Source organism: Orbicella franksi, chromosome 13 (assembly GCF_964199315.1).
Source record: "Orbicella franksi chromosome 13, jaOrbFran1.1, whole genome shotgun sequence".
Lineage (NCBI taxonomy): Eukaryota > Metazoa > Cnidaria > Anthozoa > Scleractinia > Merulinidae > Orbicella > Orbicella franksi.
The window spans coordinates 2,428,672-2,446,729 of record NC_138157.1 but is presented as its reverse complement, the minus strand read 5'-3'; the positions used below and the strand labels follow the sequence as shown (position 1 = coordinate 2,446,729).

At 38.8% G+C, this 18,058-nt stretch overlaps 3 protein-coding genes and 1 long non-coding RNA gene across 4 annotated transcripts; 3 read left to right on the top strand and 1 right to left on the bottom strand.

Annotated features, from left to right (window-relative positions):
- Positions 1-4,058: 4,058 nt before the first annotated feature.
- On the top strand, positions 4,059-6,356 carry LOC145465749 (E3 ubiquitin-protein ligase TRIM71-like). The gene has a single exon (XM_081449512.1). The coding sequence runs from the start codon at positions 4,062-4,064 to the stop codon at positions 5,511-5,513; it is 1,452 nt and encodes a 483-aa protein (XP_081305638.1). The 5' UTR covers positions 4,059-4,061; the 3' UTR covers positions 5,514-6,356.
- Positions 6,357-6,666: 310 nt separating this feature from the next.
- On the bottom strand, positions 6,667-13,033 carry LOC145465750 (lysosomal phospholipase A and acyltransferase-like). The gene is made up of 5 exons (XM_081449513.1): positions 12,929-13,033; positions 10,650-10,806; positions 9,922-10,139; positions 8,424-8,770; positions 6,667-7,609 (listed from the first exon to the last, which is right to left on the bottom strand). Exons 1-5 carry the CDS (start codon positions 13,011-13,013, stop codon positions 7,205-7,207), a joined length of 1,212 nt encoding a protein of 403 aa, XP_081305639.1. The 5' UTR covers positions 13,014-13,033; the 3' UTR covers positions 6,667-7,204.
- Positions 13,034-13,560: 527 nt separating this feature from the next.
- On the top strand, positions 13,561-15,574 carry LOC145465761 (uncharacterized). Its single transcript, XR_014041693.1, has 5 exons — positions 13,561-13,712; positions 13,833-13,877; positions 14,011-14,044; positions 14,790-14,827; positions 15,032-15,574. It is a non-coding gene; the product is annotated as an uncharacterized LOC145465761 (long non-coding RNA).
- Positions 15,575-15,669: 95 nt separating this feature from the next.
- Positions 15,670-17,211, top strand: LOC145465757 (uncharacterized). The gene is made up of 4 exons (XM_081449516.1): positions 15,670-15,870; positions 15,959-16,021; positions 16,733-16,752; positions 16,932-17,211. Exons 1-4 carry the CDS (start codon positions 15,685-15,687, stop codon positions 17,194-17,196), a joined length of 534 nt encoding a protein of 177 aa, XP_081305642.1. The 5' UTR covers positions 15,670-15,684; the 3' UTR covers positions 17,197-17,211.
- Positions 17,212-18,058: the final 847 nt, after the last annotated feature.

Here is an 18,058-nt window from a genome sequence, read left to right as displayed (position 1 = left end):
TGTCCCAGTCTCACTCGTTCGTTGCTCGGAATTTGCATGTACAGTCGAAGGCCACCCCCTATTAAGCGACCAGTCCCGATTTTTCGCTCATACAAACGCTGTATTTGTTACCTGTATTGTAGGCGGCCACCCTGTAGCAATCTTATGTTTGTCTTTCATTTTTAAAAAGGGGGGGGGGGGCAGGCCGTTCAAAGATCACTGTCTATATAAACTTACATAATACTAAAAAAAATGAATTGCCCCCCCCCCCCTCTCCCCCTCTATGCTGTGTCAAATTTATGTTGACCCCTACCTTTTTGGGCAGGTAAAAAGTTAATGACCCTCCCCTGAACTCATAACGTTACAAAGCTAATTGAAATAAGCTTTGTGCCACTCAACCGCACATCTTTTAATATCTGAAAGAAACTGTTAAAGAGAAATTTGGTTACCACTGAGTGCTTATTAATTGTCACAGTCACAGATCAGTGTCTTTCACTGATCAGAGTCAGTCACTAAGGTTCTCACTATCATGAAAAGGCCAATTCTAGTGGTAAGGAATCAGAAGTGTACGCCTTAACAGCTGATCTGAGAATCGGTTGTCCGACTTGACTGTCTCATGCAAAACCTTTACCTCCCACCTTGATAAACTTACTAATGCTGCAACAAAAATGTGTTCCATCCCAATAGTTATATCGACGCTGTTATGGTTGACCCTTGGTAACACTTTTTGCAGAGCTCTTGTTTTTTCCATCCTGGATAACTTTCGTTTGATACCTTTCCTTTTGTTTTGCTTCCTCTTTCGAGCTTTGGAGGTAGATGGCTTAAAGACATGCAAGCCCTTGAATGTTCTCTGTCACTCCTAGCTTTTCATCAACCTCAGCTGTTTTGACCTAGCTCATTGGGCTTGTTTACTGTAGCTCATTGATTGCAAGTCAACTTTTCCAGAGTCTCATGAAAATGCTATTACTCGACTAGAAACAAATTCAGGAGAAAGATTGTGGCAAGTCTTTGAGGGATTGATAAATAACAATATCATATTGAAGAAAATATCTGAATTAAACTTAGCACCAGTTAAACCCTGCATTTTGGAGCTCACCGACGGAGGTCCAGATGTAGGGGTGAGCAATTTTGAGGTTAGGTTTAGAGATGCTGAGATTGCCTTCTTCACAATTCTGACAGCATGAGGTGCTAGAGTCCACCGTGCAACTAATGATTCAGGTCAGAATGAAGCACAGCTATGCCTGCATAGGTGATGCATTGGTCGATGTAGAAAGCCTGAAATGGTATTACTATGAACAACACCATGGCCTTGAGGAAGAAGATTTAAAGAGAATGTCAGCAAAAGAGCTAGAAGATTTAGAGAATGACGTAATGATGAAAAATGCACGGCGAGTTGCAGAAGAAGTTCGACTGGGGACAGGTGGTGAGCCAGCACCAAATGGCTTTCTTGGTGCAATTGTTTCAGAAAAGCCTGGCGAAGAATTTTTCTACATATTTGATCTAAGTATGACAACAATTGAAAGTCAGAGACATGCAATACCCAGACATGCCTATTTTAAAAGAGTTGAAACCTTTTTCGAGACACACTACGAAAGGGGAGAGCCCTATTTTGAATTTCTGAAAGGAGATTGATCAAGAAAGGGAGAACTGTGTGAGACACGTAAGGAAAATAGGTGGACAGGTCCCGACTCACTGAAGCGCACACTACGTCCTTACCCGGATGTCACACAAGTCCCTTCCTATCACTACCTCTCAGCAGGTAATAGCCCTGTTCATAACAGAACACCAGATGATTTCCAACCTCGTGCGCAGTTACGCAAGCTTTTCGTTGGGGGGAACATTAAATATGGTGATAATGACAAAACTAAAGCACTTACTTAAAAGTACATTGTCAACCCTGATCTGACCGGTGAAAGAATATCTTGAGCACCTTACGAATATTGAAGTGAGAAAAAATGTGCGGCAAGAAGAAAAGCGCCAGGCAAAGAAAGATGAAGAAACCAAAGGCTAAGGTGTCTATAACTTGGAGGAGTTGTACAAATCGGGAAACCTGAAAATGCTGAAGGTTCCAGAGCTCAATAAATATACTTTTCATCACAACGTATCGAGGAGAAAAATGTCCGAATCAGAAAAACTGAACCTTTTCTCAGCTCACATCAGCAAAGGTTTATTTCAAAGGATCTTGTTACATTGACTGCTGCTGAAACTGACGCAATGGAAGCCTCCGACACTCAGTCAGAAGATGATGATGTCAGTGTCAGTGAGGGCTCAAAAAGCGTAGATGAACTACTACTGGAATTTGGCGATGCAAGCAACTCAGACGAAAAAAATGACTCAAAGGACGGTGAAAGTGAAGAGGAAGATGAGTTGCCTGAAGGAGACAGAGTAGTGGGCGATTGGAGGTTGCGCTATTCTAGCTAACAGGTGCGTCTGTGTGAAGGACGACAGGATCGTTGCACATTCCAGCCACAAACCATTTTTGTCTGGAGGAAGGGGTTGGGTCACTATAAATTTAACTCAGTCTCGGGGGACGGTCAAATTTTAACAAAAAATATGAAGGGAGGGCTGGGAGATTTTACATTCATTCTCATAGCAATTCCTCCTCCTTGCATGAAGTGTTTTTGTAGATACGCCATTAAAATTGACATTAGACCACGTCCAGTGAGTAGTTTTAGTGATCCTGTATTAAGCGGCCACCTGTATTAAGCGGCTAGTTCCTCAAGTCCCGAGGGTGGCTGTTATATGCAAGTTTGACTGTACTTTGCGTGACTTTCTAGGTGTTTGTGTCTGGAAACCCGGCTGTCGGGAACTACATACCCGGAAGTCTCTGATTATTGATATTTCCAGGGAATAACTCATTCAATTCTTCCTAGAATAGTAGATCTGTTTCTTAGAAATGTCAAGCGATTTCAAGTATTATTATGGCTTTGTAGTTGAGGAAATTTTCGAGCTAGGTCGATGTTTGGACACTTGAAAACTTTTCGTGCTCTGCCTCCGGAGTCAACTCTCATAGTAGAAGTACACATAAATTACAGTTGAAACCCTCTGAGAGTACTCGTCAGTCGATATATTTGTTCAGAAATGCCAAGCGATTCTAAATAATTAATGTTTTGGTGGTGGACAAATTCTCTTAGCTTCGGAATACTATAAAAATCTCGACTCGATCACGGCCAGGGTTGTTCAGAAAACTATTAAAGTACCATTAAGGCGACGAAGGCCGTGCTCTTGGAGGTTTAAATGTGAGCGTCAGGACAAATTAGGTCATCTTCAAAGTGAACTGTCTGCGTCCATGTGGCAAGTAAAAGCTTCGATTACTTGACAAGTGATTTGACGTTTGTCATTCAAGAAGAGTATGCCACTGGAATATATATTCGATGGGTTTGCTTTGTATGTAGGTTCACCAAAGCTTGCTTACGTTACAACGAGGCCTCATTGGGGCCATAGGAGTGGGGGGAGAAGGGGAAGAGTTCTGAGTATCTCACATATCGTTTTTTCTTTGGCCTAAATATAACGTATCCCGTTAATTCCGATTGCAAAAATTAACGATTATCGATATATTAAAATTCTAACCTGGCTCCAAGGTTTGATGGAATAAAACAAAACCAGTTATAACAGGAGCCATTAAATCCCTCGATTATGGTTCCTGGTTATAATTAATAAGTTTCGTTTTGTTTCCCACTCGATATCCTGTTTTAGCTGGTCTGAATATTCCAATTAATTTCCCTCCAAATATCTTTTATCCTGCTAATTTTTCTACCTAAACATCCCTTAACCCGAAAACCCCTAACTAAGCGGGTCGGTCAGACCACATAACGATTTTCTCGGTCACGGTGTTTCTGAGAAAATGAAACCGGAAGTTACTGAACTTCTAAGAATTCATCGAAAATGCAAGGAAGTAAAAGAAAAACCACTTTTTACATGAAATAAAAGATCATTACTGAGTTATGCAATTAAATTTCTAGCTACTGTATCTCTGTGCAGTTTTGCCGTGGTCTCTTTACGGTCAGCTGATTCTCGGTCACGTGTATTTGGCCTTTAGGCACCCGCCTACCCGAAGAGCTTTTGCAGGCTTCTTCCGAGTCATGGCCCAAAGTAGGAGTCTTTTTGACGATGTTAAAAGGGAATTAGAATGTTCTGTTTGTCAGGAGCAGTTTAGTGAAACTAACGAACCGAAAATACTGAAATGTCTTCACACTTTCTGCAAATCGTGTCTGGAAACATGGCTACGACAACAGGGGGGAAAGGCAATGAGTTGCCCAAATTGTCGTCAAACTACTGAATGCCCAAACAGCAACGTGGACAGCCTTCCATCCAACCTGTTTTACAAGGAGATGATGAACATTGTTAAGGCTTACAGCGGACAAGGACAAGACGATTCACCACACTGTGGAAACTGCGACGAAAGAAAGTCGCTGGAGTTTTATTGTTCGGATTGCAACCTCTTCCTTTGTGAAGACTGCGCTGGGGGCCATAAAAAGTGGAAAGTTCTTAGTAACCATCATGTCAAAGAAATCGGAAAGTTCAAGCCAAGCGATGCACACGATTACGCTCGAAGATCAAATGTATGCAAGAAACACAACGACGAAGTGCGGTTTTACTGTGAACAGTGCGTGATATGCATTTGCCGCGACTGCGCCATATTGGATCATCGAAACCACAACATCGTTTCGCTTGACGACGGATTACAAAAGAAGAAATCAGAAATTGAGAATAAGATGCAAGAAGTCCAGGCAAATGTTCCTCGTTTGAGGAGCGAAAAAGAATCCCTAGTAAAGCGGAAAATTGGATTTAACAACAGTATTGAACAGGCGGCAAAAGAAATACATAAAACAGCTGAACGCAAGATAGAATTGATTCGCCAATATGAAGCAAGCATGACTCAGCGACTGATGAGGCGGAAAGAAACTTTCGAAGTTGCCTTTTCAAACACAGTGACCGTCTTGGACGAAAAATTGATGGAAATAGAGAGCAGCTTGGACTTTGGGAAACACCTTCTTGAGCGAAATAATTTATCGGAGATTTTAAACGTGGAAAAAGTGCTTGAACGTAGGTTTCAAGAACTCAGTTTGGAGTCTTGCGCAGCTACCTGCATGGAGCTAAATTTCTCCAGGGTCATATATGTTCCAAATGACTTGTCGTCCCAGAAAGATTCACCAGGGAAACTATTTACGACTAACACCGAACCTTTATTATCATCGGCCGATGGCGTGGGACTGACAGAGGCCATGCAAGGCGAAGGTTGCACTTTTACAGTCATTACGAAGGATTCACAGGGAAATAAGACCTACAGTGAAATTGACAGAGTTGATGTTCGCATCGAATCTGTGAAGACACGAAAAACCGTGAAGGCCACCATAACAGACTCACAAGATGGCTGCTATAAAGTATCTTACAAACCTGAAGCTGCGGGAGAGTTTAATATACGCATAACAGTATCTGGTGAAGCAATCAAGGGCAGTCCCTTTCAGTTAAGAGTGGAAGAAAGAGGATGGCTGACTGTAAAAGAAAAAAAGAAGAGAAGAAGTGGAAAATAAGTAGGTAATGGTCACTTGACGGAATTGCGAATTTCAGCAAACGGAAATTTCACAAACGGTTGCAGGCAACACGCGAGTTCAGTACAGATTATGTACTTGATCCAACTGGATCTGACAATGGCCATGAACTTCTGAAAGTAACGAACCCCCTGAAAGGGGGGTAAGGGCTGCAAGATTGTAAGTCCACGACTGTTAAGTGTTTTCCCTCGATGAATATAGTTATTGATATTATACAGCAGTAAAAATGTATGCATGCATGCTATGTGCAGTCATTAAAGTGCCTATGAAGTAAAAAAATAATTGCTGCTTATTTGCAAGGCTTTTCAAAGTAAAGAAGAATGGCGTTTTCTATTTTGGAATATCTTTTTTCATTTAAGAGATATTTACGTTTTTGTAAGGAAAGTGATGACGTCATAGGTGGTTCCAGTAAAACAGCACAACACTCAATCGAGAATAACCCTAGAAATATTAAAGCAATGTTCTTTAAACTTGGCACAAGAAATGTACATCTCAAAAGAAACATAATGACACCTGTTGTGCCATTGCCATGACAACAGTTATGCGGCTGGTTCTGTCCTAAGACTAAAATTCCCAGATTTTATCTTAAACAAGGATCATCCACTCCCACCAATCTAATGGGTGAGTTAAGACAATATGGGAACCATGTGTGTTCTGAGCAAGACCCTTTGTCCCACTTTAAAAGGTTGCAAATGGGGATATTTGGTTTTTCACAGAAAGAGACTGGAGCCGAGAATGTTGCCAGGGCAACAGCATAGTAGGTGTCATTCTGTTTCTTTTGTGATGTATATTTCTGGTGCCAAGTTTGAAGAACACTGCTTTAATATTTCTAGAGTTATTCTCGATTGAGTGTTGTGCTGTTTTAGAGGAACCACCTATGACGTCATCACTTTCCTTTTTTGCAAAATCGTAGGAGCGCTCGTTACAAAAATGCAGAGCGATATACAAATTAGATAGAAAGAAATTGTTACTCTTTTGTGTTTGTATTCTTAGCTTATACGTTATTTATTGTTAGAGTAGTAGGTCCACATCACCCCTTTGGCCGCCTCTTTTTTAAACCTATTTCACCAAATATTTTTTAATAAATATTACCATCATGATAGCTTGTGATAAAAAACAATAAAAAAGTGCAATTTACAGTAAAACCATTCTGAATAGTGATGTTAAATGCACTCCCATTCTTAAGTCATAAATTATTTAAATTACCATACAGGTATCTAGCATACTATGCATTAGATACGCTACTCTTTCAAAATATACAATACAGTAGGTAACAACAGGATTACATGCAGAGAAAGCCAAGAACACAATTGAGAAGTAATTACAAATTTTATAGATCTTATATTAATCATGTTAACTAGCTGATCTGACATTGATACCACCAGTAGGACCAAGAGGGTCTATTTCAAGGCATCTGTATTAACAGGGACAAAACCAGACTGTAATAAAGAAAAAAGTACTGAAGCAATACCAGATTCACTAATATTTAGATGAATGTATGGAAATTGGCAAGGAGAATTAGTATTTCAAACAACAAGTTAGGAACGGAAAGCTAGTTCATGTTTTTGTCCAAGGGCACCTTCATCGTTATCCATTAATACAAGAATATTTCTTACATACTTGTGAGATATGTTTTCTAATAACCACAACAACCTCTAAGGCAATGTTCATTGTTAGCCCAATGAACTAATAAGATTTTTCACATATTCGATCAGCCTCTCATCTCCAATGATTCCCATGTGCTCAGCATTTGAAAATGACTTGATAACTACTGGTTGTTTTTGTTTGCCCACAAAGCTGTGACAAGCCTGCAGGCTGCGAATATTGACCGTGCCGTCACCATCTCCAAACAGTGTCTGGGGAAATGTATCAGGGAACTCATCTGCACCGTAAACAAACTTTTCAGGCGTAGAAACATTCGTGCCGTAGATGCAGTACAAGGGTACATTGGGCGGATCATCAATCCAGACTGGTGGAACTTGTTTGCTTATATTAATGGCGTCTGGGTACTGGATGTCCAGGAAGAACTTCTCAAGGTTACCCCTAGAGTAGTTCTGATTAGTTGTTTGAACAATTACCTAAAAGGAGAAACAAAATAATATTGTAAACAGTATCAGCCCTATGGTCATAGTTGGCGACCCAAGGGCAGTCAGTGCGGGCCAAAGAAAGTCAAAACGACAGCAAGAAAAGTCGGCAAAGAAAAACGTGGGGCTTCTATCCAACAATTTCCTTCGCTGAATTTTCTTCCCATCATTTTAACTTTTCCTTAACCCCATTAAGTGCCCTGGATCTCCAAGGATGCCCCATGGTTGGATACATTTGTAAATCACAGCTACACCAAAAATGCTTTTGATTGGCAAGAAAAATGAAATGATGTGAAACATTCTACAAGCAGCTTCAATTGGGCAAACAAAAATAAGTAAGTTAAGTAGAAAGCATTATCCAACTATTTTAATAGGTACCCCCTTCCCATAAGCAACCCAGATATTGACATGGAACTGGACCAATGAATTATGAAGTCTGCTTTCTCATATGGGCATAACATCAATATTATCACTGTCAGAATCTATGATGTTACAGTATTTGAGTTAAAGTATATGTTGTTTGTCATTAAAATATTGTATCACATTCAGATGTATAGGTACATGTATAGTGTCAAAAAAAATTTGTACCCCACTCCTAACAAGCACCTTCTCTCCAATGTGCCTTCCCTTGAGCAGCAGGAGGGCAACTGGTTTTCACAGGCAGGCACAATGCTCTGAACTTCCTTGAAAAGAAAAACTTTCCTGCAGATGGTCAAACCAGGTGCCCAGTCACTTTCCCAAGTGCCTAGCCCTCAATGAAACCCCTGCAAAGTCACTGAGTGTAAACACCAATTAAATCTATACCCACCTCTTCCGCAGACCAGAAATGTCGACTGGGCATCAGAAAAGCAGTGCTTTCATACGTCCTAAGGACTGGCCGAAGATTCAGTGGTTCAAGAACTACATCTGGAAAGCCTAGATTAGTCCCTGAGGCATATATACGCATCAGCTTAGCCGCCCCAGCCCATGCCCCGGCCACCGTGATCCAAACTTTGATGTGCAAGTCCTTCCAGTCCTGTGGCATTTTGCTAAGAAAGTAATGTGTGTATGGACATCCTAGGCTGTGAGAGAGTAGAACTACTCTTGTCTCATTGTTTTTGACATAGGTATCTTCTATCAAAACCTGAAGGTTGATGAAGTATTCTTGAGCTGAATCTGCAAATAAATGTTCAAATAGGACTAAATCAAGCTATTATTTTATAGAGATTTATACCTCATCTGTAAAACCCTTCCAGACAACTTGTATTCACAACCATTTCATTATCATTCTACAGTACTAGACGATAGTAGAGCTTAGTCAGTCATTTCCTGGTTCATTAATTTAATATTGATTTAATAAAACTAGCTAATTAATATGACCAGAGTTTGGTGGCTTGTTGGTGCTCAGATTAATGGAGTACAAACTACAGTTACTATAGCAATACATTTGAACAAAGTTACTGGCAGAGAAGATTCAAGTACATGAATTACAGATTTTGCCCTTAATTCTCCTAAACAAGACCAGAAACACATTTCTAGAGGGAAACTTCAATGGGCGACAAAAGTGTAGAGACACTTGGCAGTAAAATTCAATTTTTGAGCGTCTTGTAGCCATTTTCCCCCTTCCTTGAATTAGCGCTGGGGCTCTTATTTCAAATTCAGAAGAAGATGGGGAGCGCTTATTTGAGGGGGGGGGGGGGGGCTTTGTCGAGGGGGGCGCTTATTTAATTTTTCCCAAATCGTGGCCTGATCTGACCATTTTTTTAATATATCATCTGCACATAAACAACAGCATACATGTAAGCTGTTTACCAACGTAAAAAGCTGATCCTTAAGTTTAAATCACAGCACCGTTAGTACTTAACATGTTCAACGTGTTCACTTAACGTGCTCACAAACTGAAACAATGTACAAATCTAATACTACACGATGAAAACTATACATCCTTTGTTGGCTCATTACTTGTCCACAAAATAGGGGGAGGGGAGGGGGGCGCTTATTTTAAATTTTGGCCGAAAGGAGGGGCGCTTATTCAAAGGGGGTGCTTATTCGAGGGAAGGGGTGGCGCTAATTCGAGGATTTATGGCATATACTGTAGACTAAATATTGCACACATTTTGAGATCATGATTGGACACTAGGGGAAGTTTAAAAGCATTGAAATAAAAACTAACATATTTGCAAATTATATTATTCAGAAATTCTCTGGTGAGCCTGTCAAAAGTTCACACTTGTAGATTGCAGAGAGATGCTACAATCTTTTCTCCTACATTAGTTTTGTGAAAATACACTAATGCACAGTATTGTCAGTTGTTGCTTAACACTTACTTGGGGCATATCTAAAGTCAAATGGTGCAGCTCTTATCGACACACCATCCTTAAGCCCAATACTTTCCAGAGCAGAGACCATATCAGCAAAATATTCCCCAGGGTGGTACAGAGAAGGATCTAAATATGACACACCCTTAGTTGTGCCGAAATATGGAACTTGAACTTCCACGCCAGGTGAATTGCCCATCTTCCCTGATGAATGATTGTAAACAAGTCTGTTGGATATGAAAAGCAGCACCAGTAAAGTATATGTGGCCATTTTAATGAGACTGCAACTTACTACAATGTACAATGCACAAAGCAAGAACAGACATACAGGTTAACAAGTTGCATGTTTTGAAAGTAGATGTATATGGAGTGGAGTGTTCTGTAACTGGAACCTAAACCATTTGTAGATTCCATATGTCACTTCTTCCAGGATCAAAGAGGCGTATTTTTCCATACATCACTCTTGTGATTGAATGACATTCAGTAAGTTTCCCCCCTTTACCAGCTTTTTTTTAAAAATGAACTTGGTTTCTTGCATTGTCTGTTGTACAGAATTATAGTGGTGGCTGGTGGATTTGTTTTACTACCATTTAAGTGACAAAGAGGTGAATGAGTTTTGCTTAATGTTGCAGCACAACTACCACATTATCCTTGATAACTTCAGAGATTTAGCAATAACACGCTAGGTGTAGAGTGATCCAGATGTAAGACAAACTGCACAAGTGTCAAAGACTCACTTGATATTGTCAGCCCAACAATCTATAGCTTTTGGAAACAGTGACTCTACACTCAGCCACAGGTCAAACCAGGAGCTTGAGGTTTTCTCGCACCAGAAGTGTGGCACTGATGATTTGTTGATGCGAGCCTGAAGTTGACTACCTCCATCTCCAGGAACTACAGTTAAAGAGTATAACACATTAACACCTTCAACACAGTGTTAGATTTGTTGGTGGCAAAATAATTCTCTTGGCTTGATTATTAACTCAGCCCATTCTCATCCCAAGAGCTACATGTACCTGCCCCTCTAAGCTGGTAGCACCTTGGCACAAGGAAAAGATGGCTCTGGAAACACATTGTTTGATTGGCTATTTTCTTGAACTACATTGTAAGATTTTCTCTAACAATTTTGACTCTTGATAATGAAGTTGGCTGCGTCAAAACGTTATGGCACCAATTTCTTCCTTGAAATATACAATAACTGACCTCTACTTAAAGCCAAGCCCCAATATCATTCTCAATGATTAAATACAAATTCTCTAAATTATATAAGCAGTTAAATTCAAATCGGCCATACATAAACGTACTTTTTTGCGTACTTCTTTTGGCACATCCTTATTTTTGTATACTTCACCAATTGACAAAAATTGGCCAGGATATTTAAGACTCACAAAAAACACACCTGCAAATTTTACACAAGTGAAAATTAACACCCACATATTCAAACAATTGCACGAAATAAGTGCTACTCAACACAAAAATAGTTCCCTAAAAACTGGAAGTTCCATTTCTGGCCTTAAAAATAGGAACTCTTTCTCAGTTTCATCCCACACTACATTTCTGGCATCTATTTTGAACTACAACCATCTTTATGACGGTCAAGGTCACATGACACGGTTATACAAATTGTATATCTTTATTTTTGCATACTTCACCAATTGACAAAAATTGGACAGGTTATTTAAGACTCACAAAAAACATACTTGCAAATTTTACACAAGTGAAAATTAATGCCTGCATATTCAAACCGTGAATTGCACGAAATACTAGTGTTACTAAACACAATGAACGGCACACAATGCATGCAGAAGCGATGACAATTAACTGCCATTTCTAAAATTCTCTTTAGAAAGTTGGAAAATAAACAAACAAACTGATGCTTAAACGTAACTAGAAGACAATGGATAAAATACAACAATCACTCCAGTCCCAATACCTGCGTTTAACAACTGGAAAAACTTTGTCGATGCTACAAGCCACTGAAAAATGATTTCACTTGATCCTGAAAATCAAGATGGCGGTTTGCAAGGAAACGGGTTTAGTTCCCTGTCCTCCTCACTTCAATTCAGGATAAATGGTGCACGACATAAGCGCAACATCACTTACAGTATCCAAAGAAATGTTGTATGCCAGCATTAAGCGATGATGTCATAAGTCATTGCTTATAAAAATGGTTTCCTAAACATTGAAAGTTCCGTTTCTGGCCGTAAAGTACAAAATCGCCCTCAGTTACAACACGCCCTTTACATTTCTGGTATCTACATGTATTTCACACTACAACCATCTTTATGATGGTCAAGGTCACATGACACGGTTATACAAAGAGCACATCGGCCAACACCAAACACAACACAACAAAAAAGCCATCTCACATCATAGTAAGAAGCCTTGTTGCAGTTATTGCATTAGGAATAGCATACAGAATCAAAACTACAATAACATTAAAGTGAAACACTCAAATGCAAATTCAAACTCACAGCGTCACAAAGTTTCCACGTACGTAACTTATTGTTATGTAAGCTGTTGTTTACCTTTCTTATCGCAATTTAATGGTATTTTTTCCCACGATTACGTTGCAATGTACAATAATTGATACCCAACCATCTTTGCATTAAAATAGGGTATTGCACTACTCAATAAATAAACATCTTTTTACGCAAAAAGTATGCATAACATTCGAGTCCAGATCGATTTTTCAAACTCACAGCGTCACAAAGTTTTTACGTACGTAACTTATTATTATTTAAGCTGTTGTTTACCTTTCTTATCGCAATTTAACGGTATTTTTCCCCACGATTACGTTGCAATGTACAATAATTGATACCCAACCATCTTTGCATTAAAATAAGGTATTACACTACTCAATAATTAAGCATCTTTTTACGGAAAAAGTATGCATAATATTCGAGTCCAGATCGATTTTTGTACCGGTATTGTTGATCGGCTTGAACTGAAAAGGACATCATTCTCATTCCAAAACAAAGCAACCATGGACAAAATTTTTCCTTGTGTAACTCACCAATAACAAGTGGTGTTTTTGCTTCCAATAAGGCAACGTTACCCACAAACAGAACGACAATCACGAGGTAAACTTCCATGCTCATTTTGGCCAAAGGCCAGTGCCGTGCGGGCGAAGTTCGGACGAAGTTTGCTTGTTCCAAGTTTTGAGTCAGCAGTATAGAAGTTCAGCGGTTATTGACGCGCCTCCGCGCACTCCCCCAAGCTCCTGATGCTAGCCCCTCTACGGGAGACCCCAGAATGTTCCTATTTGGTATGACCGTCTAAAGCAATTTTACGGCAGCCTGATGGCTAAACACACCCAAGGACTCAAAAATATTTACAAAAAGGCGGGAGAAGTAGATCTAAATTGCCTGACTTACCCCAGCAAAACGCTAAGACGCCAAAATAGCGCGCTCGACGATGTTTTCTGTGGCGATGATGACCCATGGCTCTGACCTTAATGTTGCGATGTTTCGTATCCGAAAATTTGACGTAAGTAGTTGAACGTACCTTAAGATCTTCATAAATATATTTAAAACGGGGAAGACTATGAAGACAGGGGAAGTCGCAGGATAAGTTTGTGGACCTGTGGCACATGTTAAAAAGAGCTTCCGGTGACCTGTGGTACGCACACAAAGATCGAATCACGTGGTATTGACGCTTGCGTACTAGTCGTCACTGGAGACTTAGCGTTTTCTTTGTCCTTCGCTTTTCGTTGGAGAACAACACTTAGAAAAAATTTCGTCCAATTTCTTGCCGGAATGAACGGAGAAACCAACCAACATCTCGCTCAGTTGAAACACGTAAGAATTATTGTCAAAAGATTTTGACGAAGATTTATCAAATGAAGATTTCTCAGTTCTCTCTCGATTTTTATTCGTGCTTGATAAGTAGCTTGTGTCTAAAAGTAATATTTCTTGCAGTCGGCGGCGAATGAAGGGGTTTCTGAAGATGATGATGTTCCACTGGTAAGTACAGATTCGCTAATCTTTCGGAAATGATGTAGCGATGGAAAACTTGACTTGCTTTACAAATCTCAACAAGCTTTTGTACAATTTTTATTGCTAAGTCGTATATATTCGTGAATTTACTCTGTTTTAGGCGCAGAGGAAACAAAAGCCGGTCGGGAACGAAGGTACGATCGACCGCTCATTCAATTCATGTAATTTCAGGCTTACTTTTCAAGTTTTAACTCCTGTACATTACAGTGCTTTATTGTCGCTTAAAATGCTAGTGTAATTTTTGGCGTTTTTATTGTAATCAAAGTTAACATAGAGAGCTTTTTTCTCTACATTGTTTCATGAACTAACTTGATTTTTCCTTTTGAACCTCGAAGCACATGTATTAAATCGGTTCATTTACCCAGCTTTTAGCCATATTGCTTGGCATTCCAACTATCCGTCCCTTTCCGTATTACAAGGAAGTTAATCTTCTTTATTCGTCAATCAGGCTTTGCGATCCTTTTTAGGTAGAATTCAGTTAAAACCGGTAAATGGCATCGAAAGAATACGTTTTGATCTACGTCAGTAAGCGACTCCAAGCGATTTCAAAATTGTCTTGTTGTTTTCGATTCGTGTCCATTTTGAAGCCAGTTTGCAAGGTTGACCGAAATTGTTTCCGTTGTCTTTGAGTACATCGTTATTGAATTGTTTTTCTCGGCTTTCAAAAACCAGTGCATTCTTTCCTAATCGATTTGATAAACGTTTATAGAAAAGGCACGGGTGATGAAGCCCGTAGCGCTAGTTTAAAACAAGTACTTGAAACTGCATTTAGAAGTAAGCTTAAGCTTATAACTTCCGAAGTGAAATGATTCCTTCATCATTTACGACACGATATAGAACACGCGATTAACTTAGTGGTTATGTCTTTAAATTGTACAGGCCCCGACAGGAAGAAAATCAAACTTACACCCTCTCACGTAAGTCATCTTTTAATAATACAGACTCACCGAAAATTTTGGTCGGTATCACCTGAGAAGCCTGTTTGTGAAAGCCGGCGCATTTCGATTCATGTCATTTCATTTTGTGTTTTCAGTTTTGCGTGTATACTCATCTTCTTGTCTTTTTTGTCTTCATGCTTGCACGATCTCTATCTTGGACTATGCTGATTTTGTGGCAATTAGGATGGAGAAAGGTAAGCCCTCGCTTGTACGGACATTTTGTTTCTTTTGATGATGGTAGAACAATATTGGTACCTGTAGGGGAGGGGTAAGGGTGTTTGTCCTAATGTAGTCTATAGTTTTGAAAGAAAGTTGAATTGGTTAGATTACGATGATTCTTCGTTGTAAACTGTTGTTACCTTTTTTAATTCTAGGAGTTCAAGATTTTTAAGATCTGTTTTTGAAGAGCAAGGAAAGATTTTCTTAAAATCTATATAAATTTACTATGCGGAATTAAAAACTGAAGCTTCAAAATTTAAAATTACAAGGATAAAAAATAAAATATATACTAGAGTATGTTTATTACAAACGGCTTTATGCTCTCTTTGCTCGCTTTTTCTTTGAACAGTCTAGACAGTTTTTGACAGGCATGTACCATCGTCAAAGAGCTAAAGTCTGTCTTAATATGTAGTTAATTGGTTTTAGAGAGTTCTTCCCAAATTACCTTGGTCTCTTGTGGATGAAGAAGTGAGAATTATTTCAATTCCCAAGTTGGTTACAAGCAATGTTACCATTGGACTTCAAATTTTTCATTTAAATGATGAAGGTTCTTTAATTTAAGGAGCAGTCCTGAAATTACAAGTGTCAAAGTTACTGTTTACAAAACCTGTTGTTGCATGGCCTTATTTTGTGGTGTCGTAACATTTAGGTCTTTGCACAGTCCATCTAAACAAGTGAAACTGAATGACAGTATGAACTGGTCACCACACAAGGTACATGTCAATTCTGAAGTGAAACAGGATCACAACCGATCACCTGGAATGAAGTCACTTCAAGATGTCAAAAAGGAAATCCCATCACCAGTGAGTACATGTAGTGATAAGGGAGCCAATGTCATTTACAGTTGAGTACAATAATTTATGTTATTATAAAACTGGTTTCATTTTTCAGGCAAAACATGTACATGCTGCGTCAAGTCATGCTGCAAGTGATGATGATGATGATGTCCCCTTGGTGAGGTTTGCTTGATATTTTAATTAATATAGTCAAACCTCCATTAATGGCCTCCTCTCCATGTCGCAACTTTTCTCTGTCTCCAAGGCGGCTGTTGTGGAGATGTTTGGCTGTAGTGCACTGCATATATAGCTACAACATACTCTTGCTCTAGCGGGGTTTAAAAAAAAAAAGGCTGTTCTTGCCACTCAAGACTAGGAGATTTTTCTGTGAAGCACACAACAATGGGCAAGTGTCTGCCAACGAAATAATGCGATAAGAAAGGGAAGGATAAAATATAATGTTTTCAGAGACTCATCAAAATTGCCCTAGTGGTCACCTTTTGCATATGCATTTGGATACAGCAAGATTTTAAAGCCAACTACAAGGAGGTTAATAAGCAAAAAGCACAGTTAAGGAAAAGTACTGTAAGTAACAAAGTATGTAACTACCCTGGGCATGCAAAAAGTGATTGTTTCCAATGAGGTATGACTATGTATAGCAAACAGCATCTTGCAAGATAGTTGCCTCAAGATTGCTTACAAGTAAATGTTGAAGCAAATTATTTAGCAAGAGAAGTTGGCTATGATAAGATCAGTTAAATTATGTAAACATACATGTACATTGTATCAGTGTTAGTTGAAGTTGTCTGTTTTGAATTGAATTTTGGTTACAAAGTGACATGTACATGTACCAATTAACCAACCAGAGTCTTTTTTTGTTATTGTTTAGGCTGCCAGGACCCAACACAAGTAAGTTCATTTGAATGTGTCTATATGTTCATGTACAGAACAGTTGTATTATCATTACCGGTACCTTCCTCCAGAATGAGTCCCCACCCCCTGATAAATCAAAAGCAAAGTGATTTTGTACATGTATATATCCTTTATAAATTCTGTTGATCATTTACATTTTCCAACTCTTTGTTTAGGGTGAAGACCGAGCTCAAAAGTCCATCCTCAAAACCAGTGAAATCAGCATTGAACAGTGCTGTGGATGAGAAAGGCAAACCTGAAAAACATGATAAAGCAAAGAATGGAAAACTCATAAAACCCGAGAAAAAACTTGGCAAGAAACTGGATGTTGTAAAAAAGCATGATTCTGCAAAAAAGGCAAAGAAATCTGAGAGTGGAAAGGCCTCAAAGAAACCAGTTGAAAGTGATGATGACGAACCCTTGGTTAGATTTATAGTATAAATTTTTTAAACTACATGTACTTTGTTTCTAACGTCCTAATCAGTTACTTATAAAAAGTGTTTTGAAAAGTAGAATTCGACCAATTCAACCACAAAAATTTATCAAATATCCAAAATCCAGGAGATTTGGTGACCTGTATGAGAGACCAGGAGATTCAGTCTTTGAATGGGAGACTCCCTGATAATCTGGGAGGGTTGGCACAGTAGATGGTATTATACATGTATGTTGTTTTGTATGTACATGTACCTTATTCCTTCATGCCCTGAGATAGCAGGCACATCCAACAGTGGTAGAGAAATCCTTATTATATATATTTTTTAATTTAAACACATATATAGTCACAAGTTTGAAAAGTTTCAGAAAATAAGTCGGGTATACCATCTCTCAATTGTACATGTACACTGTTGTACACATAATGCAAACTCTGCTATTCTAACCTAGTTTTTATCTTGTTGTTTCTTTCATGTTATCCTGGTGAATTTATTATTGGTTCAACAGTCTGCAAGGTTGGTACGTGCATGATGGTTGCAAGCTTTAATTGAATCCAGAAAAAACGTCAGTCTAGATAAATTTATGATTTAGCTGTTAATTTATGGTAATGTACATGATGTCAGTAAAATTGCAGGATCTAAATGTTCTTGATCTCTCATTTTCATGAATATCAAACATTTTACAGTCATACATGTAATCTAATATTTTGTCTTGTGGTAACTGAATTTGCAATTTTAAACTTGTATATGTTTACAATCATTTTTATATGTGTATCTGTTCATTTTTGGTGAAGCACAATTAAAAGTGCTTCTATTATTTTCAAAACAACAGAAACAGAAGCAAAAGTTCAGTTTGAATCATTCCTTCTAAC

What these genes read in the sequence shown, in the direction of transcription:
- LOC145465749 (XM_081449512.1), top strand. Translation starts at nt 4,062, where the DNA reads ATGGCCCAAAGTAGGAGTCTTTTTGACGATGTTAAAAGGGAATTAGAA.
- LOC145465750 (XM_081449513.1), bottom strand. Translation starts at nt 13,013, where the DNA reads ATGAGCATGGAAGTTTACCTCGTGATTGTCGTTCTGTTTGTGGGTAAC. An exon ending in AAAAACACCACTTGTTATTG is followed by an intron (nt 10,807 to 12,928) that starts GTGAGTTACACA and finishes CTTTAACTGTAG; the next exon opens with TTCCTGGAGATGGAGGTAGT. An exon ending in TGACTTTAGATATGCCCCAA is followed by an intron (nt 8,771 to 9,921) that starts GTAAGTGTTAAG and finishes ATTTATTTGCAG; the next exon opens with ATTCAGCTCAAGAATACTTC.
- LOC145465757 (XM_081449516.1), top strand. Translation starts at nt 15,685, where the DNA reads ATGGCCTTATTTTGTGGTGTCGTAACATTTAGGTCTTTGCACAGTCCA. An exon ending in AAAAGGAAATCCCATCACCA is followed by an intron (nt 15,871 to 15,958) that starts GTGAGTACATGT and finishes TTCATTTTTCAG; the next exon opens with GCAAAACATGTACATGCTGC. An exon ending in GCTGCCAGGACCCAACACAA is followed by an intron (nt 16,753 to 16,931) that starts GTAAGTTCATTT and finishes CTCTTTGTTTAG; the next exon opens with GGTGAAGACCGAGCTCAAAA.